The sequence below is a fragment of the Oncorhynchus nerka genome, linkage group LG15 (genome assembly GCF_034236695.1).
Source record: "Oncorhynchus nerka isolate Pitt River linkage group LG15, Oner_Uvic_2.0, whole genome shotgun sequence".
Classification (NCBI taxonomy): domain Eukaryota; kingdom Metazoa; phylum Chordata; class Actinopteri; order Salmoniformes; family Salmonidae; genus Oncorhynchus; species Oncorhynchus nerka.
The window spans coordinates 61977810-61998190 of record NC_088410.1 but is presented as its reverse complement, the minus strand read 5'-3'; the positions used below and the strand labels follow the sequence as shown (position 1 = coordinate 61998190).

The 20381-nt window shown below is 43.6% G+C and overlaps 1 protein-coding gene across 1 annotated transcript in view; it reads left to right on the top strand.

Annotated features, from left to right (window-relative positions):
- The first annotated feature begins 8230 nt into the window (after positions 1–8230).
- Positions 8231–20381, top strand: part of LOC115143068 (nck-associated protein 5-like) — a 40261-nt gene continuing 28110 nt past the window's right edge. Inside the window, 2 exon segments of the mRNA XM_029683084.2 lie at positions 8231–8316; positions 10526–10660. Coding sequence (XP_029538944.2) covers positions 10532–10660 — 129 coding nt within the window. The 5' untranslated portion in view covers positions 8231–8316; positions 10526–10531.

Here is a 20381-nt window from a genome sequence, read left to right as displayed (position 1 = left end):
TTTGTTGTGGCGGGCGGTGATCAGAAGCTCTCTACATGATGACGGGGGAGGGGGAGCAGGATGAAACAGCTGGGCTGCTGTGGAAATGGGTGCGTGACCGGGAGTCACCCGTTGGCATGGATCAGCTACTAGCCCCAAATACTCAACTTGGCGTAGTCATAACCAGTTGCCCGCAGGGGGAGTAACCCATATTTGGGGCATTGGGAAGGAGGCACTGCAGGCTTCATTTGATGTTTCTGTTCTACTTAGTCAGCAGAATTATATTATAATGTGCGTAAGATGTTTCAACAAAGCTTAAAGCAACTGTTTATAGAGTAGAATGGGCTTTGGTATTCTTATCCTACACTACACACATTACAATTATTGCCAGTTGCAGCTCTGACATGACTGTACTTAGAGGAATATGGGCAAAACAGCGAAAAGAGGCTCCTATACCAATATCACCCCCGCGCCATGACCCTATACCAATATCACCCCCGCGCCATGACCCTATACCAATATCACCCCCGAGCCATGACCCTATACCAATATCACCCCCGCGCCATGACTCTATACCAATATCACCCCCGCGCCATGACCCTATACCAATATCACCCCCACGCCATGACCCTATACAAATATCACCGCCGCGCCATGACCCTATACCAATATCACCCCCGCGCCATGACCCTATACCAATATCACCCCGAGCCATGACCCTATACCAATATCACCCCGCGCCATGACTCTATACCAATATCACCCCGCGCCATGACCCTATACCAATATCACCCCGCGCCATGACCCTATACAAATATCACCGCCGCGCCATGACCCTATACCAATATCACCCCGCGCCATGACCCTATACCAATATCACCCCGCGCCATGACCCTATACTAATATCACCCCGCGCCATGACCCTGTACCAATATCACCCCGCGCCATGACCCTATACCAATATCACCCCCGCCATGACCCTATACCAATATCACCCCGCGCCATGACCCTATACCAATATCACCCCGCGCCATGACCCTGTACCAATATCACCCCGCACCCCGCGCCATGACCCTGTACCAATATCACCCCGCGCCATGACCCTGTACCAATATCACCCCGCGCCATGACCCTGTACCAATATCACCCCATGACCCTGCGCCATGACCCTGTACCAATATCACCCCTGCGCCATGACCCTGTACCAATATCACCCCGCGCCATGACCCTGTACCAATATCACCCCGCGCCATGACCCTGTACCAATATCACCCCGCGCCATGACCCTGTACCAATATCACCCCCGCGCCATGACCCTGTACCAATATCACCCCGCGCCATGACCCTGTACCAATATCACCCCGCGCCATGACCCTGTACCAATATCACCCCGCGCCATGACCCTGTACCAATATCACCCCGCGCCATGACCCTGTACCAATATCACCCCGCGCCATGACCCTGTACCAATATCACCCCCGCGCCATGACCCTGTACCAATATCACCCCGCGCCATGACCCTGTACCAATATCACCCCGCGCCATGACCCTGTACCAATATCACCCCGCGCCATGACCCTATACCAATATCACCCCGCGCCATGACCCTGTACCAATATCACCCCGCGCCATGACCCTGTACCAATATCACCCCGCGCCATGACCCTGTACCAATATCACCCCGCGCCATGACCCTGTACCAATATCACCCCAGCGCCATGACCCTGTACCAATATCACCCCGCGCCATGACCCTGTACCAATATCACCCCGCGCCATGACCCTGTACCAATATCACCCCGCGCCATGACCCTGTACCAATATCACCCCGCGCCATGACCCTGTACCAATATCACCCCGCGCCATGACCCTGTACCAATATCACCCCCGCGCCATGACCCTATACCAATATCACCCCCGCGCCATGACCCTATACCAATATCACCCCCGCGCCATGACCCTATACCAATATCACCCCGCGCCATGACCCTATACCAATATCACCCCGCGCCATGACCCTATACCAATATCACCCCGCGCCATGACCCTATACCAATATCACCCCGCGCCATGACCCTATACCAATATCACCCCGCGCCATGACCCTATACCAATATCACCCCGCGCCATGACCCTATACCAATATCACCCCGCGCCATGACCCTATACCAATATCACCCCCGCGCCATGACCCTATACCAATATCACCCCCGCGCCATGACCCTATACCAAGCTCTATCATGATCTTCCCGTATGTGTATTTCTCTTTGTTAAAATCACTGGATTGTTTGTTTAACCAGTGTTACATTTACATTACATTTAAGTCATTTAGCAGACGCTCTTATCCAGAGCGACTTACAAATTGGTGCGTTCACCTTAAGACATCCTGTTGTGTTGTGGGTGGGCCTTCATACTGCTAAACTGTAAATAAGCCCTGGGGAAGTGATACACTGGTGTGTTGACATAAGGCTTAGCAATGAGGGTGGTGTTTGAGTGCTTTTTAATAGCTGGACTAGTTAGTGCTTGCTGTTTTTTTACAAAGAACAAAGGCCAAGTGTGCATCCCAAATGGCACTATGGGCTCTGGTCAAAAGTAGTGCACTGTAAAGGGAATACTAGCGTGCCATTTGGGACATACACTATATTGATTTGTTGTTCTGGTCTGGTCTCCTCAAATGTGAGACATTTACATTACATTTAAGTCATTTAGCAGACGCTCTTATCCAGAGCGACCCAGTCCACAGTATTTTATCCCTTTTCAGGAGTCCTCTAAGCACGCGGTATTCATGCCAGATGGCTGGCCAGTGTTGGGTATGTATGCCATGCAGTTGGGGATGTTCAAAGAGCTAGACATCTCACCGTGACCGTGACTTTGAGGGCATGTCTGTAACTCATCTTGTCAGCAGAGTTTGATACAGCTAACTTTGTCATGTGCCTCAAAAAACAGCCAACCAACCTTCACAGAGACAGAAGGGCTCAAAAGAGCCTAAAAACCTTGAATGAGTGGTGAATTTACAACACTCTCACGAAGCCTCTAAAACATCTCTTGGTGAAGTCAGGACACAGTGGGTCCTCCACTAAAGTACAGACAGATGCTGTTTCTGTTGATAAGCTAGTCTGAGGTATTTGAGGTTATGTCTCATTAATGACCGACGGGGTCTGGTTTTTATAGCTCCTCAGCTGCCCCAGCCTACGTTTTGTTCTGCTCCGCTACGCTCGGTTGGGTGAATTTGCTGACTACTGCAATGTCACAGCACTGACTCAGTCAGACAGCGGCTGTAACTCTCAGGAGCTCAGACTCTAAGGAGTTTTTGAGGTAAAGTTGATCAAGATGGGGGAGCTTTAGACACGGGCCCTGTAATGTATTTCAATATGGTTGAAATAGGCCTATAGCCTACTGTTTATATTTGAATGCAGTTCACCTCTGTTTTCATACGTCACTTGTTTGCATCAATTGCAAAGACATTGGCAACTTTGCATTTGTAGTCAACTTTTTTCTGAAGTTACCGGCGGTCACAGAGAGATGAATAAACCATGTGATTCTATGTTTAGCTGAGATCTGTGTATAAAGTGACGCGGGAGGGCAAATCAACAGAGAAACATGGATGTGGGGTTTGTCTGTCCTTGTGCCCATCAGAGTTGGCAAAGATGAAAGAGAGGGGGGTGTTGATGAGTGATGTCTGAGGGGTCTTTGATAAGATTGTAATTCTTTGTTAATGTTGGCCTCTGTTTTTAGTTTAAAGATGGGAAGGATTTAGTGTTTTCCAGACTTTGCAGTTCACCCTGTGACTTACAGCAAACAGACACGGCTCTTTTATTGCAGTAGTAATGGATAGGGTTTTCTTAAAACGCTTGGATAACTTTTTTCCCTGTAGCTGTACAGTTCGGACTCAGTTCTTCTATGCCCTTTCCAGGAGTTTCTCCCGCTGTCATGACAAATTCATTTCAACAGATGGCTTGGCTTATTTTGGAGAACGTGCAGAATTCTTACCCTGCCATGTTCAAAGGGCCCTTGGATCAAATGTGTTATTGTTTGACTGATTGATTGTTTAATCTGCTCTATTTTTAACCCCTATAAGCACCTGATTTTAATCTGTAAACCACAGCTCCGATCACTCCCTCTCCCTTTCCACCCACCCGAAACACGATTAATTAACGATGGCATATATTTGAGTTGTTTTGATGAGCTAATTATAGTGGAATGGGATTTATCATGCATGGTAGTGTGGATTAATATTCTAGTTTCTGTGATCATACCTTATCCCAGTCTTTTAGGGAAAGGAGAGCTCCCAAGGCGGGTTGGTGGGGGGGTGGGTGGGTGGGGGCTCTTGGCAGGAGCTTAGAAATGCCCCCGAGGGTAGAATTCTTTTGAATTGCGTTCAGACGGGGTAGTCAAATCCACCTCCCCACCCCCACAATTTACACCTCTGTCTGCATCTCTATATTGGTATATATCTCTTTCTTCTTACTCCCGTTTTCTTTTCTCCTGAAATACCACTTTCTCTCCTCCAATTCTGTCATGACACCTTTTTCTCCCCGTCGTAATTTCTGTGTATATTGGGTGCATTCGGAAAGTATTCAGACCCCTTTTTCCACATTTTGTTACGTTACAGCCGTATTCTAAAATTGATTAAATAAATGCAAATTGTCATCAATCTACACACAATACCCCATAATGACAAAGCAAAAACAGGTTTAGACATTCAGACCCCTTGATACGAGACTCGATATTGAGCTCAGGTGCATCCTGTTTCCATTGATCATCCTTCAGATGTTTCTACAACTTGATTGCAGTCCACCTGTGGTAAATTCAATTGATTGGACATGATTTGGAATGGCACACACCTGTCTATAGCGCCAAGACAAGATTGTCTTGAACCCGATTGTAGTTTGCCAAAAGGCACCTAAAGACTCTAGGACCATGAGAAACAAGATTCTCTGGTCTGATGAAACCAAGATTGAACTCTTTGTCCTCAGTGCCAAACGTCACATCTTGAGGAAACCTGGCAGCATCATGCTGTAGGGATGTTTTTCAGCAGCAGAGACTGGGAGACTAGTCAGGATCGAGGGAAAGATGAAGACCTGCTCCATAGTGCTCAGGACCTCAGACTGGGGGTGAAGGTTCACCTTCCAACAGGACAATGACCCTAAGCACACAGCCAATACAACACAGGAGTGGCTTTGGGACAAGTCTCTGAATGTCCTTGAGTGGCCCAGCCAGAGCCCAGACTCAATCGAACATCTCTGGTGAGACCTGAAAATAGCTGTGCAGCAACACTTCCCGTCCAACCTGACAGAGCTTGAGAGGATTTGCAGAGAAGAATGGGAGAAACTCCCTAAATACAGCTGAGCCAAGTTTGTAGCAATTTTTTTCAACTTGTTTTAAGGGTACTGTGTGTAGATTGATGAGGGGAAAAAACAATTTCATCAATTTTAAAATTAGGCTGTAACTTAACAATGTGGAAAAAGTCAAGGGGTCTGAATAATTTTCAAATGCACTGTATAATGAAGAAAATATAAATGCAATGTAAAATGTTGGTCCCCTGTTTTATGAGCTGAAATAAAATATCCCAGAAAATGTTAATATGCACATTATAAAGCGTATTTTGTGCACAAATTTGTTTACATCCTGTTAGTGAGCATTTATCCTTTGCTGAGATAATCCATCCACCTGACAGGTGTGGCATATCAAGAGGCTGATTAAACAGCATTATCATTACACAGGTGAACTTTGTGCTGGGGACAATAAAAGGCAACTCTCACTCTCATGTGCAGTTTTGTCACAAAACACACTGCCACAGATGTCTCAAGTTTTGCTGACTGCAGGAATGTATACCAGCTGTTGCTAGATAATTTAATATGAATTTCTCTACCATAATACAGCTCTGACATTGTTTTAGAGAATTTGACAGTACGTCCAACTGGCTTCACAACCGCAGACCACATGTAACCACGTCAGCCCAGGACTTCCACATCGGGCTTCTTCACCTGCGGGATCGTCTGAAGGGGTGCTGGGTGCTGAGGAGTATTTCTGTCTCTAATAAAGTACTTTTGTGGGGAAAAACTGATTCTGATTGGCTGGGCCTTGCTCACAAGTGGGTGGGCATCTGCCATCCCATGTCCACCCATGGCTGCGCCCCTGCCCAGTCATGTGAAATCCATAGATTAGGGCCGAATTTATTTAAATATATTGATTTCCTTATGAACTGTAACTCAGTAAAATCATTGACATTGTTGCGTTTTTATATCGTTGTTCAGTATATCTTTCTTTATGCCTCTTTCTTTTTGTGTGTTGACTCCACATACCCACTCTCCGAAAAACCAACCTGCGAACTCACTGAGCCTCTATCTCTGATGCCCACTCCTGGCAGACAATTGTGGAATTACCCTCCCTGATACTCACGCTGAAATAACGTCCTGCCGCCTGCCTACCCCCCTTCCACAGCCTCCAGGTGCACAGTGACACAGAGTGGTTTAAGTCTCTCTAGCCCCAACGCTGTGGCGGCTGCTGGTGAAGTCAGGCCTCATAGGTCTGTTCCTCATTCTGATGCTTTGTCTGCTGACTCCTCAGGGCATTTTATCATTGGAGTGATTCACAGGATCCCAGCATTGGGTTCAGCCCATATATTGTCTTGTTCACCATCGAAACCTGGCACGTGAGGCTATAGCCTAACCCTAGCAATTAGTGTCTGTAGTCATAAGACGAGTCCCCATTCACTGTAGAGTTTACCTTGTAGATCGGAGATTAGATAGGTTATACGTACGGCCCACTGTAGTGAGAGCACTGTTATTAGGTTATCTACTGAAAGATGTAGCCTCACATTCTGCTGCATAGATAGATCAGTATTATTCAATTATGTTATAAGCATCTTTGCTGTGTCTATTTTTTTTATGTGTGGTGGATTATCTTTGTTAGGTTTGAAGGGAGACAGCCGGGGATGATAAAACAACACCATGTCCATCGCAATCTTTTTTTACCTTCTCTTTCCCTCTGCCCCGAACAGAAGGCATTCCCCTAACATGGGTGGTGGTGGGGGGTTAACAGTAATGTCTGGGAGGCAGCAGCTGATGTCAAGACTGAGACAGGTTTTAAGGGGCTCTTCTGAAGCACCTGTTTGGTGGTGTGAAAACACATCCCACCTGGCAGCGCCAGCCCTGCCTGTCTGTGCTTTCTAGAGAGGGGAACTCGGGGAGGATAGGGCAGATGCTCTCAAATGCTTATCTAACTGTAAACGTTGGCACCTGAAGGGGTCCAAGGGAGTCCAGGGGAGGATGAGATGGGGAACTACCTGTCAGAAGTGACATGGGACGGACGGTGAGAGGAACAGGGTGTGGAGAGGGGGACGAAAATGCCTGCCAAGAATCTTTCACTGCAGAGTTTGTTGTTTTTTAGTCTTCCTTCGTTTCACTCTGGTGATGAATCAGCTTTTCGCTCTCGGTAGGTAATATAAGCTTCCATATTGGGCTATGTTTTTATGTCAACAAATTCCTCTAAGGCTGTGCATTCCATCAGGCCGACGCCTAAACATCCGATCCGCTCCCAATCAGATCTCAAACCGCAACCAACTCTAAACTTACCCCACATAACCATTAGTAGACTAACCACTTGGAATTTAGCTCTGCTGGTTTATCGCAAACCCTGAGCTTTGAATTAGGTGCAGGGTTTGAGCTAATGAGAAACAATGCATTGTAGTGTCCTGGTTTACCATCTGAGGTACTATCAGTTCATGACCCTATCTGTTAACTCATATGAACTCGTTACAAATCCCATAGTGGGGAATGGGCATGAGCTTTATTGCTAGAAGATTTTTATTTTAAAAGGTGGACAAAATGGTTAAAGCAGTAGCACGTTATATCTGGTGATTTGGAAATGCCACACAGGGCTAGCATAAACGGGAGGGTCAGTTTAAGTGAACCTAATGTCACATGGTGTCTTGTCTTTGAAGTTTGGATGCAGTTGTTTATCTGTAGGGTTGGATAGAGGATGTTTTGCAGGTTTATTTGGAAAGGGTGCTGGAAATGTCAATGAAGTGGACTGGCTGGTATAGACTGTTTTTGGTTTGTCTTGTGTCACATCTAATGGAAAATGCTTAAAGAGGATGGCTGCGAAAATAGTGAAAGAATGTTTAGCATTACATTGTGGGGGATTACAATGTTGTTTTTTGGTGTGGTTTTTTCCCATGGAAGATGTATGTTAAACTAAATAGCTAACTCGGGGGAGACCATGAGACTAAAGTTTTGTCCCATTTTATGTGTTTCTCAGGTAAATTGTGGAGCGGGCCTGAAGGGCATCATAACTAAACTTGTCCTTTCTGCACATTGTAGATCCAGCCTGACAGGTGGGTACCCCCTCCTACACTCACACTCACTCACTCACTCACTCACTCACTCACTCACTCACTCACTCACTCACTCACTCACTCACTCATCACCATGAGTCTATTTTAGTCATTTCTGAACCATTATTTGAATTCTTAGCTGAATCAAAACCCAACCCCTAAGCTCTATCACGTCAACAGACAGACGTCATCACGAAATAGAAGAGAAAAGCACTGATCTGCAGACCGATAGGAAAAGGTGAAGGAACACTCAAAATGTCAATGTTGTTCCCTTTTACCTTTCATGTGACTTTGTGAAAATTAGCCCCTAACTACGCAAGTCTGCTTATACAACTGCCCTGTTTATTTTGGATTCTCAGAAAGAGGGATACATGGGAGAGGAGAGGCTGCAGTGGCGGCAGTGTATTGATCTAAGCCGGCATGTGGCACCCATCACATGTCCCTGAGAGTGCTCTCTGTCTGGCCTAGACTCTTTGGCCTCTCTGGGTGCATCCCAAATGACACCCTACTCCCTATATTAGGGGTTGGCAGACTATGGTCCACGGGTTTGACCATATCAAAACCTGTATTTGAGGGGGGGATTATTATTTGGGGTTTTTAAAAAACACTCCAGGGCACACTTGAAAATCTAAAGTAGTTTGGAGAAATTAAAATGGACCTCCTATATTTTCAAAAGCCCTTTTTCTGGACAGAATTTTTTTTTTTACTAAAAAAAATCTGTGCGGCCCTCCATAGAATTTTGAAATCCCGATGTGGCCCTCGGGGCAAAATTCTGGCCCACCCCTGCCCTATATAGTGCAGCATCAGACTCTGGCACACAGCCTCCTGTTCACTTTGATCCCTCCATAAATGAATCCCCTGGTCAAAGACAGTTACCTCAGCTCTGATCAGCTGCATTGAACCATAAACTGACAATTACTGCAGACTGTCGCAACACTGGCAGTTATGCAAAGGATGAACTTTTTCCCTTAACTGACCAAAATAGTCTCTCTGAAGTGTGCTTCAAAGCGGTACCTCATGTATTCCTCACCTGAGAGAGTTTGTCTTTACTTCTCTGTCACCCCATACTTGTTTTATGTCTGCCGTGTCCTACATCATTATTAATCTTTTTATTCCTTTTTATAATGTATTATAGATGTAAATCAGCCATTTAAAACTCTGTGGAATCCCATATAGGCGAGAAGACTGCAGTTTGCCCCACGTAGTCCACGCTTCAGATACCTCTGGCCGTCTTGAAAGGGGTCAATAGGTTGTTTTGGATGGGCAGAGAAAGGGGTTAGAATAGGGGCGACTGTGCTTTAATTTACTGGCCCTGTCTACGGCCCATCCTCTGGATACAAAGACTGGTTGGTTGGTTTATGGCCTGAGCTGGCAGCCCTTCCCAATAAAGCACAAAACTGGGGAGCTGGGGAGAAGAGTAAAGACACAACTGTTCCATTTTTAAACCTCAAAGTAGGGCCTAAATGTAGTGGTATTGTGTATTTCAGACTAAAACTCTAATGTTCTTTCTACTGAATAACTCTATTATTTTCCTAATAAATCACGAGACCTCATCTTCACATGATCGTGATTGATAGTTTGATAAAGGACTCTGAAACCTTGGATGGAAAGTAAGTCTGGCAAGTTTTTATAAACCACAGAGCTTCTGTTTCGCCGCTTCTGGCCCAGCCATGGTGACCTGGTGATCAAATGAAACTATATCTAGAGAATCATCCCCTGCTTCATTAATGTGATTGTCATGCACGTATGATCAGGGGTGTTAAGAATTCATATGCACAGCTTTTTATTCGGGTACAGCATTAATTTAAATCTCAATTAATCCCGTTTTCATTGTCACTATCACTACTGAAAACAGTCTCCGTAACCAAAATCAGAGTGGGTGGAAAGGTGAAATGTAGGTGAAAATATAAAAGCTTATTTTAATTATCACCCTGGAAAGAGTGTGAAACCATGACAAATCCCCATGAAATGTTGATGTTGTTATTGTGTGCAGTGACATTATTACCCAACTTCTGTATTACTATGGTAACCGTGTCCCCAACCTCTCTCTAAGCTTCGGTGTGAAATTTCCCCTAGGTTCAGGAACCCTCTCCCAATCCTGACCTTAATTCTTAGCCGGACGCAAAACTGACCCAAGATCAGCTTCTAGGGGCAACTTAACCCTGTGCTGTTACTAACCGTGTCCCTGACCGTCCTTTCTGCACTGCAGGTAGTAATGGAGTCTGAGGAGACAGAGCTGAGAGATTGTGATGAGGCCTTTGAGTCAGAAGAGGGCGATGTGGAGCCATACCTGGAGGAGCCGGCGAGCAGCAGGGAGCTCCTAGAGAGGCTCAGGGAGCTGGAGGTGAGACCCAGGGAGAAAGAGGGCAGGGCTGGGGAACACAAGACTGTGGGCTGTATGCCAATTTGTCTTTCTTTGATTCCTCACATCCGATATCCTCACCTACTCAACTGTATTGGATGAGAAAGCCCAAGGTTCCCTCCCCTTGGATCTTCTTCTTCAATTGGTTTTGAGAAGGAGACAAAGAGGAATTGAGAAAGGGCTTTAGTCTTGACCCCTGGAGGTGGGGACTATCTGGGTACACCTGGAGACTGAGAGCTGCATCAGTCAAAGCATTCAATGGAAACGAATAACAGTTTGCAACATTTAATTAATGCAGTTGCTTGCTTTGACCGAGAATTGCAGCTGTCGATACGATCACATGCTTCAGTCTTTGATTCATCCTAGAGCAGCAGTGATATTTACTTTTAATACCATCACTAGCACTGTGTCATTATTAATGCTAGTAGAATTTGTATTTCATATTTATTTTCAAGATGATGCCAAATTGATAGATGTGCACATGGTGGCGTATATATCAAGTGTCTCGGGGTAGGAGTGCTGATTTTAGGAACAGTTATGCATTTTACATCTCAATGAATAAGATTTCATGGACTGGGGGAACCAGGGCCCGTTTACACATAGTGTCTCAAAGTAGAAAATTGCTGCGAATAGAGGCATTTTACTCCTACTGTTATGGGCAAAAGTAAAAGCTATGCATGAACCGTCTTTAGTCATAACAGATATTTAGGAGACCTCATGAGCTGTCCTAACCATTTAAGAGGTATCTTGTGACTTGATAATAGAACAATGCAGCGAGTCAGTGATTCCTGCGCCACGTGCACATTTGAATTGGAGTTAAAGTAAGGTTTTTATATATTTCATATTTTTATATGATTAATCCATAAATAATCTAGACCTACATGCAACAGTATCTCTAGCGCTTTTGACAAAGATTTCACTAAATACTTATAACCACTAAGCTAATAAAAAATGGATTTTGTTTAAGTTGTTATTTCAAGTTACCCATTTGGAGGGCAACATCATGTTGTTACAAAATATGTCTAGTCAGGATAACGTGATGCCACGGAATGGCATGCTAGTTTCTTTCGCATTCCAGATGTTGAAATTCAGCAAAATATAGCCTCTTTAACACCCTCAAACGCCCACTTCTATTTTGTAAACTGCGAAACTGCGCTTTGTACACAGTTTGATGAATGACTGGTAGAGTAGTCCAACAGCAGACCGGGCAAACAGCAAAGAAACAATATACAGATTGGTGTCCTACCGAACAATTTATGACCGAGGAGGAGGCGTCGTGCTGGGCACGGCACCTGACTGAGGAGGTCACCAAACTTAAGGTATCATTCTAGCAGAGGTTTGATGGACTCAATGAGTAAAGAACTTAAAAAGACACCAAGGCCGTGCTGAACAGAGTAAGCAAGGAAGAGACTGTTGACGGAGAAGACCTAAAACAACTTAAAGACCGGGACCACCTGAATACTAAGGTGATCGACCTGGAATCGCGTGGAAGGAGGAATAACCTGGTTCAGGTGGGCCTGGTGGATGAGATGAGATGGATGAGATACTCCGGTACATTCTGGACATGAAAGAGACTGAACCAGTACCAGAGATGGAGAGACATCAGACGCTTCCGATCCCGCTCAAACCCACCCAAACCACCGCGTCCATACTACATACGCCTGCTACAGTGGGGTGACCGACAAAACATCATGAGAGCTGCAGGCAAGAAGGAGAAGCTGATCTGGGGAGGGAGACCGTTCCATGTGTACCATGATTTCCCAGTGGAGCTCCAGCTACAATGCGTGGAGTATGCCAACATCAAGAAGAAACTTCAGGACACAGACTACCCCTACAGACCACCCCTACTGTATGCAGCCAGGCACATCGTCACCATAGATGGGAAGAAATATACAGTATCTACAGTAGCGCAGAAGATGTGGTCAAGGACTTGAATTTACGGCTCCCTAACATTTTTTTTTGTAACTCGGGCAAGTTATTGAGGCGATGAAGGACTGCACTAGTCTCTAATGTTTTTGTTGAGATTGTTACTTTTCTCCCCTTATATTGACCGAGTGTTGGTAAAATATATACAGAAAAAGGGCTATAAATGCCTTTAATGGCACTCTAAAATATGGCTATAGCCAGCTTACCAGGCCAATACATTATGCAATAAGGGAGACAAATTTGTGCAAATAGTGTTTTGGTGTAGACTTGAAATTGGTGGTTACGTTTTGACTCTCGTTTGCGCACGGTTGCCGTGCAGTCTCGAACAATGCACTGGTCTGGAGAGCACAGTGAGGGTGAAACAAATCCACCTAATAAGAGGTCTGGCTATGGTGGATAGCAGCGCATACACCTGTTCTTTCACGAATAAGAGCTGGATAGGGCATCTATCTAACTTTTGTTTCATGTTTTCTATTTGCCTCATGACATCCTTTAATGTTTGTTTGTCTTGTGTGTTCCCTCCACATTCCCTCCCTACTGGTACAGAATACAAACAATAGTACATTGATGCCGAGTCCTTTCTCTCCTTACTAAGGCTGATATTATACACATTGTCACAAATGGAATCTAATACTATATAAATCTGATTTCATTGAAAGTGAATAGGATTTTGAATAAAGTCCAATAATTTCTCATTTGAAATCCCTAGCCTGTGATGTGACCATGTTACAAGAAACACACCTTTTTAATGACAATACATCTTTAAAGTATTTTCAGCACCAGTGAATGAAGCAGCCAGGCGTGTCAGTATTTTAGTAACTCAAATAATCTCTAATATTGTATTGTCAGGCTTTTTACAAAATGAAACATGTACTCTTGTAAATATTTATACTCCTAATTCAGCACAAGCTATGTTCAGATCACCCCTTGCTGGGGACCCCATTCTATTGGGAGGAGACTTTAACCTGGTCAATGATCTTAGAATAGACCACTCTAGTCGTCCCCTTCCAGCAAATAAATGTTACAAAGTAAAACATGTTTTAATAGTGGAATTTAATTTTATTCTGCCACCATCTCTCTGCTACCAAAGCCTAGCAAGGATCCTATGCAAATGACCACTTTCGTCCTTTGAGTTTATTAAATAACGACAATGAATTGTTTGCCTAGATCCTTGCTATGCCCATAGAGAAGGTTATCCCCTCTTTAATACACCTGGATCAGGTGGGGTTTGTACCAAGTCGTTTATCCTCCCAACAACATGAGACCTTTCTCATGTAATGTCAAGGGATAGCTCTCGCCGGAATCCAGCACTAGCAGTATCGCTGGATGCAGAGGAAGCTTTTAATAGAATGGTGCTCTTACCTGTTATATGCACACTCTCGATTTTGTTTGGGGTCTGTTATCGTGCAATAGATTAGGGAACTCTATCATTAACATATTACTTCAGTTAAAACTAATGGTATGATATCTGACCCCTTTCAGCTCTTCTGTTCTACAAGTTGCCCCGCGTCCCCAGTCTATTAATTTTGGCACTAGAGCCCCTCACCTGCACCATAGAGCTAAGAAGGATATACAGTGCATTCGGAAAGTATTCAGACCCCTTGACTTTTTCAAAATTTTGTTACGTTACAGCCTTATTTTTAAATGTATGAAATAAAACAGTTTTTTAGAAATAATTTGCAAATTTTTTAAGAATAAAAAACTTAAATACAGTGCCTTGCGAAAGTATTCGGCCCCCTTGAACTTTGCGACCTTTTGCCACATTTCAGGCTTCAAACATAAAGATATAAAACTGTATTTTTTGTGAAGAATCAACACAAATCATGAAGTGGAACGACATTTATTGGATATTTCAAACTTTTTTAACAAATCAAAAACTGAAAAATTGGGCGTGCTAAATTATTCAGCCCCCTTAAGTTAATACTTTGTAGCGCCACCTTTTGCTGCGATTACAGCTGTAAGTCGCTTGGGGTATGTCTATCAGTTTTGCACATCGAGAGACTGACATTTTTCCCATTCCTCCTTGCAAAACAGCTTGAGCTCAGTGAGGTTGGATGGAGATCATTTGTGAACAGCAGTTTTCAGTTCTTTCCACAGATTCTCGATTGGATTCAGGTCTGGACTTTGACTTGGCCATTCTAACACCTGGATATGTTTATTTTTGAACCATTCCATTGTAGATTTTGCTTTATGTTTTGGATCATTGTCTTGTTGGAAGACAAATCTCTGTCCCAGTCTCAGGTCTTTTGCAGACTCCATCAGGTTTTCTTCCAGAATGGTCTTGTATTTGGCTCCATCCATCTTCCCATCAATTTTAACCATCTTCCCTGTCCCTGCTGAAGAAAAGCAGGCCCAAACCATGATGCTGCCACCACCATGTTTGACAGTGGGGATGGTGTGTTCAGGGTGATGAGCTTTGTTGCTTTTACGCCAAACATAACGTTTTGCATTGTTGCCAAAAAGTTCAGTTTTGGTTTCATCTGACCAGAGCACCTTCTTCCACATGTTTGGTGTGTCTCCCAGGTGGCTTGTGGCAAACTTTAAACAACACTTTTTATGGATATCTTTAAGAAATGGCTTTCTTCTTGCCACTCTTCCATAAAGGCCAGATTTGTGCAATATACGACTGATTGTTGTCCTATGGACAGAGTCTCCCACCTCAGCTGTAGATCTCTGCAGTTCATCCAGAGTGATCATGGGCCTCTTGGCTGCATCTCTGATCAGTCTTCTCCTTGTATGAGCTGAAAGTTTAGAGGGACGGCCAGGTCTTGGTAGATTTGCAGTGGTCTGATACTCCTTCCATTTCAATACTATCGCTTGCACAGTGCTCCTTGGGATGTTTAAAGCTTGGGAAATCTTTTTGTATCCAAATCCGGCTTTAAACTTCTTCACACCAGTATCTCGGACCTGCCTGGTGTGTTCCTTGTTCTTCATGATGCTCTCTGCGCTTTTAACGGACCTCTGAGACTATCACAGTGCAGGTGCATTTATACGGAGACTTGATTACACACAGGTGGATTGTATTTATCATCATTAGTCATTTAGGTCAACATTGGATCATTCAGAGATCCTCACTGAACTTCTGGAGAGAGTTTGCTGCACTGAAAGTAAAGGGGCTGAATAATTTTGCACTCCCAATTTTTCCGTTTTTGATTTGTTAAGAAAGTTTGAAATATCCAATAAATGTCGTTCACAAAAAAATACAGTTTTATATCTTTATGTTTGAAGCCTGAAATGTGGCAAAAGGTCGCAAAGTTCAAGGGGGCCGAATACTTTCGCAAGGCACTGTAAGTATTCGACCCTTTGCTATTAGACGTGAAATTGCGCTCAGGTGCATCCTGTTTCCATTGATCATCCTTGATGTTTCTACAACTTGATTGGAGTCCACCTGTGGTAAATTCAATTGATTGGACATGATTTGGAAAGGCACACACCTGTCAGTGCAAAAACCAAGCCATGTTAGAGCAAAAACCAAGCCGTGAGGTCAAAGGAATTGTCCGTCGAGCTCTGAGACAGGATTGTGTTGAGGCACGGATCTGGGGAAGGGCATCAGCACATTTCTGCAGCAGTTAAGGTCCCCAAGAACACAGTGGCCTCATCATTCTGAAATGGAATAAGTTTGGAATCACCAAGATTCTTCCTAGAGCTGGCCGCCCAGCCAAACTGAGCAATCGGGGTAGAAGCGGTCAGGAAGGTTCTCTGGTCTGATGAAACCAAGAATTAACTTTTTGGCCTGAATGCAAAGTGTCACATCTGGATGAAACCTGGTACTATCCTTACTGAAGCATGGTAGTTGCAGCATCATGCTGTGGGGATGTTTTTCAGCAGCAGGGACTGGGAGTAGGACTATTGCGGTGACCGTATTACCACGGTCATGATCCATGGAGGCAGTCAAATTCCATGTGACCGCTTAGTCACGGTAATTAGTCTTCTCCAAGCTCTGATGCTGCTGATGGTCATTAGTAGCCTACCAAACTTGCTAACTGCTTGGTACTCAGCACTCTATTGTCTCTCTAATCACTCTGACATTAATGCAAATGTATTAAAAAATCTAATCAAACACTTTATGAGAGCCCATGAGCTGATGTTGTGCAACATTTCAATAGGCTATGGAATTGCGCTAGAAAACAGAGTGATGGCCTCTACTGAAAAGAGGAGGATGAGCTTTCTATAGGCTAGGCCTACTATATTTATTTTTCAACTTTCCTAATATTAAGCACATTGCTTATATTTACAACAGGAGTACAGCCTACCTGACTGGCATGAAAATAAACCACAAGGAAAAGCGTCTTCCATTCACTATTAAGGGAATAGATGATATCGATTTTTCGTTGCAGGTGCATGAAAATGGTCCATTCTAAATCAAAACAAATGTCACACATATATTATTTAGTATATGTAACGACAATATTAGATCAATAATAGTCCAATGCGTGACAATATTAGCCTATCAGTTGTGAATGATATATTATCACTTGTGGATGATGCCCAGCATTAGAAACAATGCCTTTTTTGGGCTACTTCTTCGAATCATAGTGGCACACCTCATGTAGCCTAGCCCATAGGCCTATATGTTTTAATAAGGTTTGTATCAAAAGTGGCTAAATAACTTCTTAAAATGAAGCACATTAATCTGCTTTACAAGAGGTGTAGAGCCTAACTGGCATACATAAACAGCGCATGAGTTTCAAGTTTGGGGAAGATGATTTTCACCTTTTTAATAAAAGCATTACATGCATAATCGCATTTGTGGTTGCTTTTGAGAATGGTGTTTTCCTGCTAATGGAACATTCACACTTGAAGCCTACTGCCGTGTGCGCATTGCTGCACTTATAATGTGAAGAATAGCCTAATAGTTTATCAACATTTTAAACTAAACGTTCTTATCTGTTGCATCAGCCTCATTGCGTAAAACAGTTTTGGGATGCTAGTGGATTTACTCATTTGTGATCTATCGCATCCCACAACTGCCCCAGACTCTTTGGAATATGTATTTATCGCACAGAATAGAATAGGTCAACTTTTGTTCTATGGGGGATAGTAGATTGACATAGGCTAGTGCTTCTGCTGTTCATTAGGCCTACTCATCTGGTTGGCTGACGAAAAGTAGATGTGGACAGTTCTTCCAATATCTTTAATATGCACCTCGGAATTGGATAAGGACGCGCGCAGTTCCATCCCGGATGTGTCAGTCTTCACTTGTAGTCTGTGAGAAAGACCCGATCATGTGATGGAGAGCGGTGTGAGATGAGAGATGCCTCTGAGCAAGTAGCATTTAGTGAGAAGGGCTGCAAAAGCTTGGATTGTTTTGCCACACAAAGGGGATGCTGCGGGGAAATTCAAGGTATTATTAAGCGACTGACTAAGTGTGTACAGCCTGCGCAAAAAGCAGAGTTCATTCCAGAGCTCACTCAGAGCTCACTTTTTTTTCAAATCATCATTACAGTTGCATCATGCAGCCTTACAATGTATTAAAAATCAAAACATGTTTGGAGAACAACTAAAGTTACATTAATAACTCTAAATTAAGCATATAGGAGTACCTATTTCTTTGTTAACCGCTCAACACAGAATAGTCGCGTGTGCGCACTCGCTCAAATCGTTTGGAGAAAATATCCTTTCTATTTTATTTAGCTTTGTTCAATTGTATTCTTCATACTATAAAATAATATAAAATAATGCCACAGAATTCTAAGCAAATCTTGTCTGTTACATGAACTGGTGTAGCCCACAGCCATTTGGCATAGGCACATCAGGACCTAACATAAGGAAACTGAGTATGCTATTCTGTTCTTCTGAAATAAACTACATTTTCATTATATCATGCTTCTTTAGACCTGTCTAAAATAAATCATGGATTTATTGTGAAGGTATAGGCTATATTACATGGATTTATTAGACTAAAATGTAGATGTTTCAAATGTCAGCATCAGTGGCTTGTAGGCTGTGTGGAAGCCAGGAGATGCTAAATGTGTTTATGTTAATTAACGGTCAATTACCATGAGGTCGACAGTTAGTTGCTTGACAATCACCGGCTGATGTAATTTCGTGACCGCCACAGACCTAACTGGGAGACTAGTCAGGATCGAGGGAAAGATGAACTGAGCAAAGTACAGAGAGATCCTTGATAAAAACCTGCTCCATAGTGCTCAGGACCTCAGACTGGGGGTGAAGGTTCACCTTCCAACAGGACAATGACCCTAAGCACACAGCCAAGACAACACAGGAGTGGCTTCGGGACAAGTCTCTGAATGTCCTTTTGTGGCCCAGCCAGAGCCGGGCTCCCCATCCAACCTGACAGAATTTGAGAGGATCTGCAGAGAAAAATGGGAGAAACTCCCCAAATACAGGTGTCCCAAGGTTGTAGCGTTATACACAAGAAGACTCAAGGTTGTAATTTCTGCCAAAGGTGCTTCAACAAAGTACTGAGTAAAGGGTCTGAATACTTATATAAACGTGATGTCAAACGTCAAACCTGTTTTTGCTTTGCCATTATGTGGTATTGTATGTAGATTGGTGAGGATTTAAAAAAAAATCCATATTAGAATAAGGCTGTAATAAAATGTGGAAAAAGTCAAGGGGTCTGATCGATCTGTATCAATCTGAGTGGTCATAACTTCAGTCAACCTACATGCTGATGATATCTTAATCCCAGCAGTTCGATACTGGGTGTGCAACAGCTCATACGAGCATTTGGCAAATTTTCTGGAAATAAGGTATAATCAGAGTAAGAGTGAGGCTATTCTTCTGAACCACCACACATTTCCAGCTCACAAGGGAAATGCTCCATTTGCATGAAATACCTTGGGAGAAATATCAAGTCACCAGTTAATAAGATATTTCATCTAAATGGACCAGGTCTCCTTAAAACCATTCGGGACGACATTACAAAATTATATTCTACCTTTATCACTATGGGGTTGCGCAGAGGTGATAAAGATGAGCATACTCCCGAGACTATCTTTCCTTATGTCAGCTATACCACTTCAGTTCCCTCAGCACTGGTTTAAAGAGATAAACTGTTTCTTTTCAAGCTTCTTGTGGAAAGAAAAGAAACTTAGAATTAACCACAAAAAAACTGTCCGTGCCAACAAGTAAGGGTGGATTAGGTGTTCCTAATGTGTATTTGTACTACTTGTCATATAATGCAAGATACCCACTGGCATGTGGCTATACAAATGGGGGAGTAGCAGGAACCTGGGATTGGTTAGAGGAAGAAATTGTGAGGGAACATAAGTCGACCTCTTTATCACTATGGTATTATCCCAAGTTCCACTGCAAGATAGATAACCCACTACAGGAGTACTCTTGTGAAGTGGCAAAGATACTTAATTAAAGGTTATCTATCAATGGAGAATCCTTCCCTTCATGTCCAATATGGAAGCACCCATTGTTTACTGAAGGGGAAAGACATTGGCTGATATCACCTGGCAACGCCAGAACGTCAGTCAGGTGTGGTAGGTTGTAAGGGGCGGAGAAAATATACCATTCCAAGAGCTGATGTCAGCGTTTGGCCTGAATAATATAGCATTTCTACCCTATTTACAGCTCAAATGAATTCTAAAGTGTATTTCCTCAAAGTTTTATTGATGTGGGATCTAAAAGTACTTTAGACAACAAACTGGGGAATGTTGCTAATGGTAAAGGAACAGTTTCTGCCCTATACAAGCTGGTTGGTCTCTCCTCCCGAAATAGTAACACCTCTACTCCGTTATGTTGGGAGCAGGACATGGGTGTATCTATTACCACAGCACAATGTGATGCAATATGGAAAATG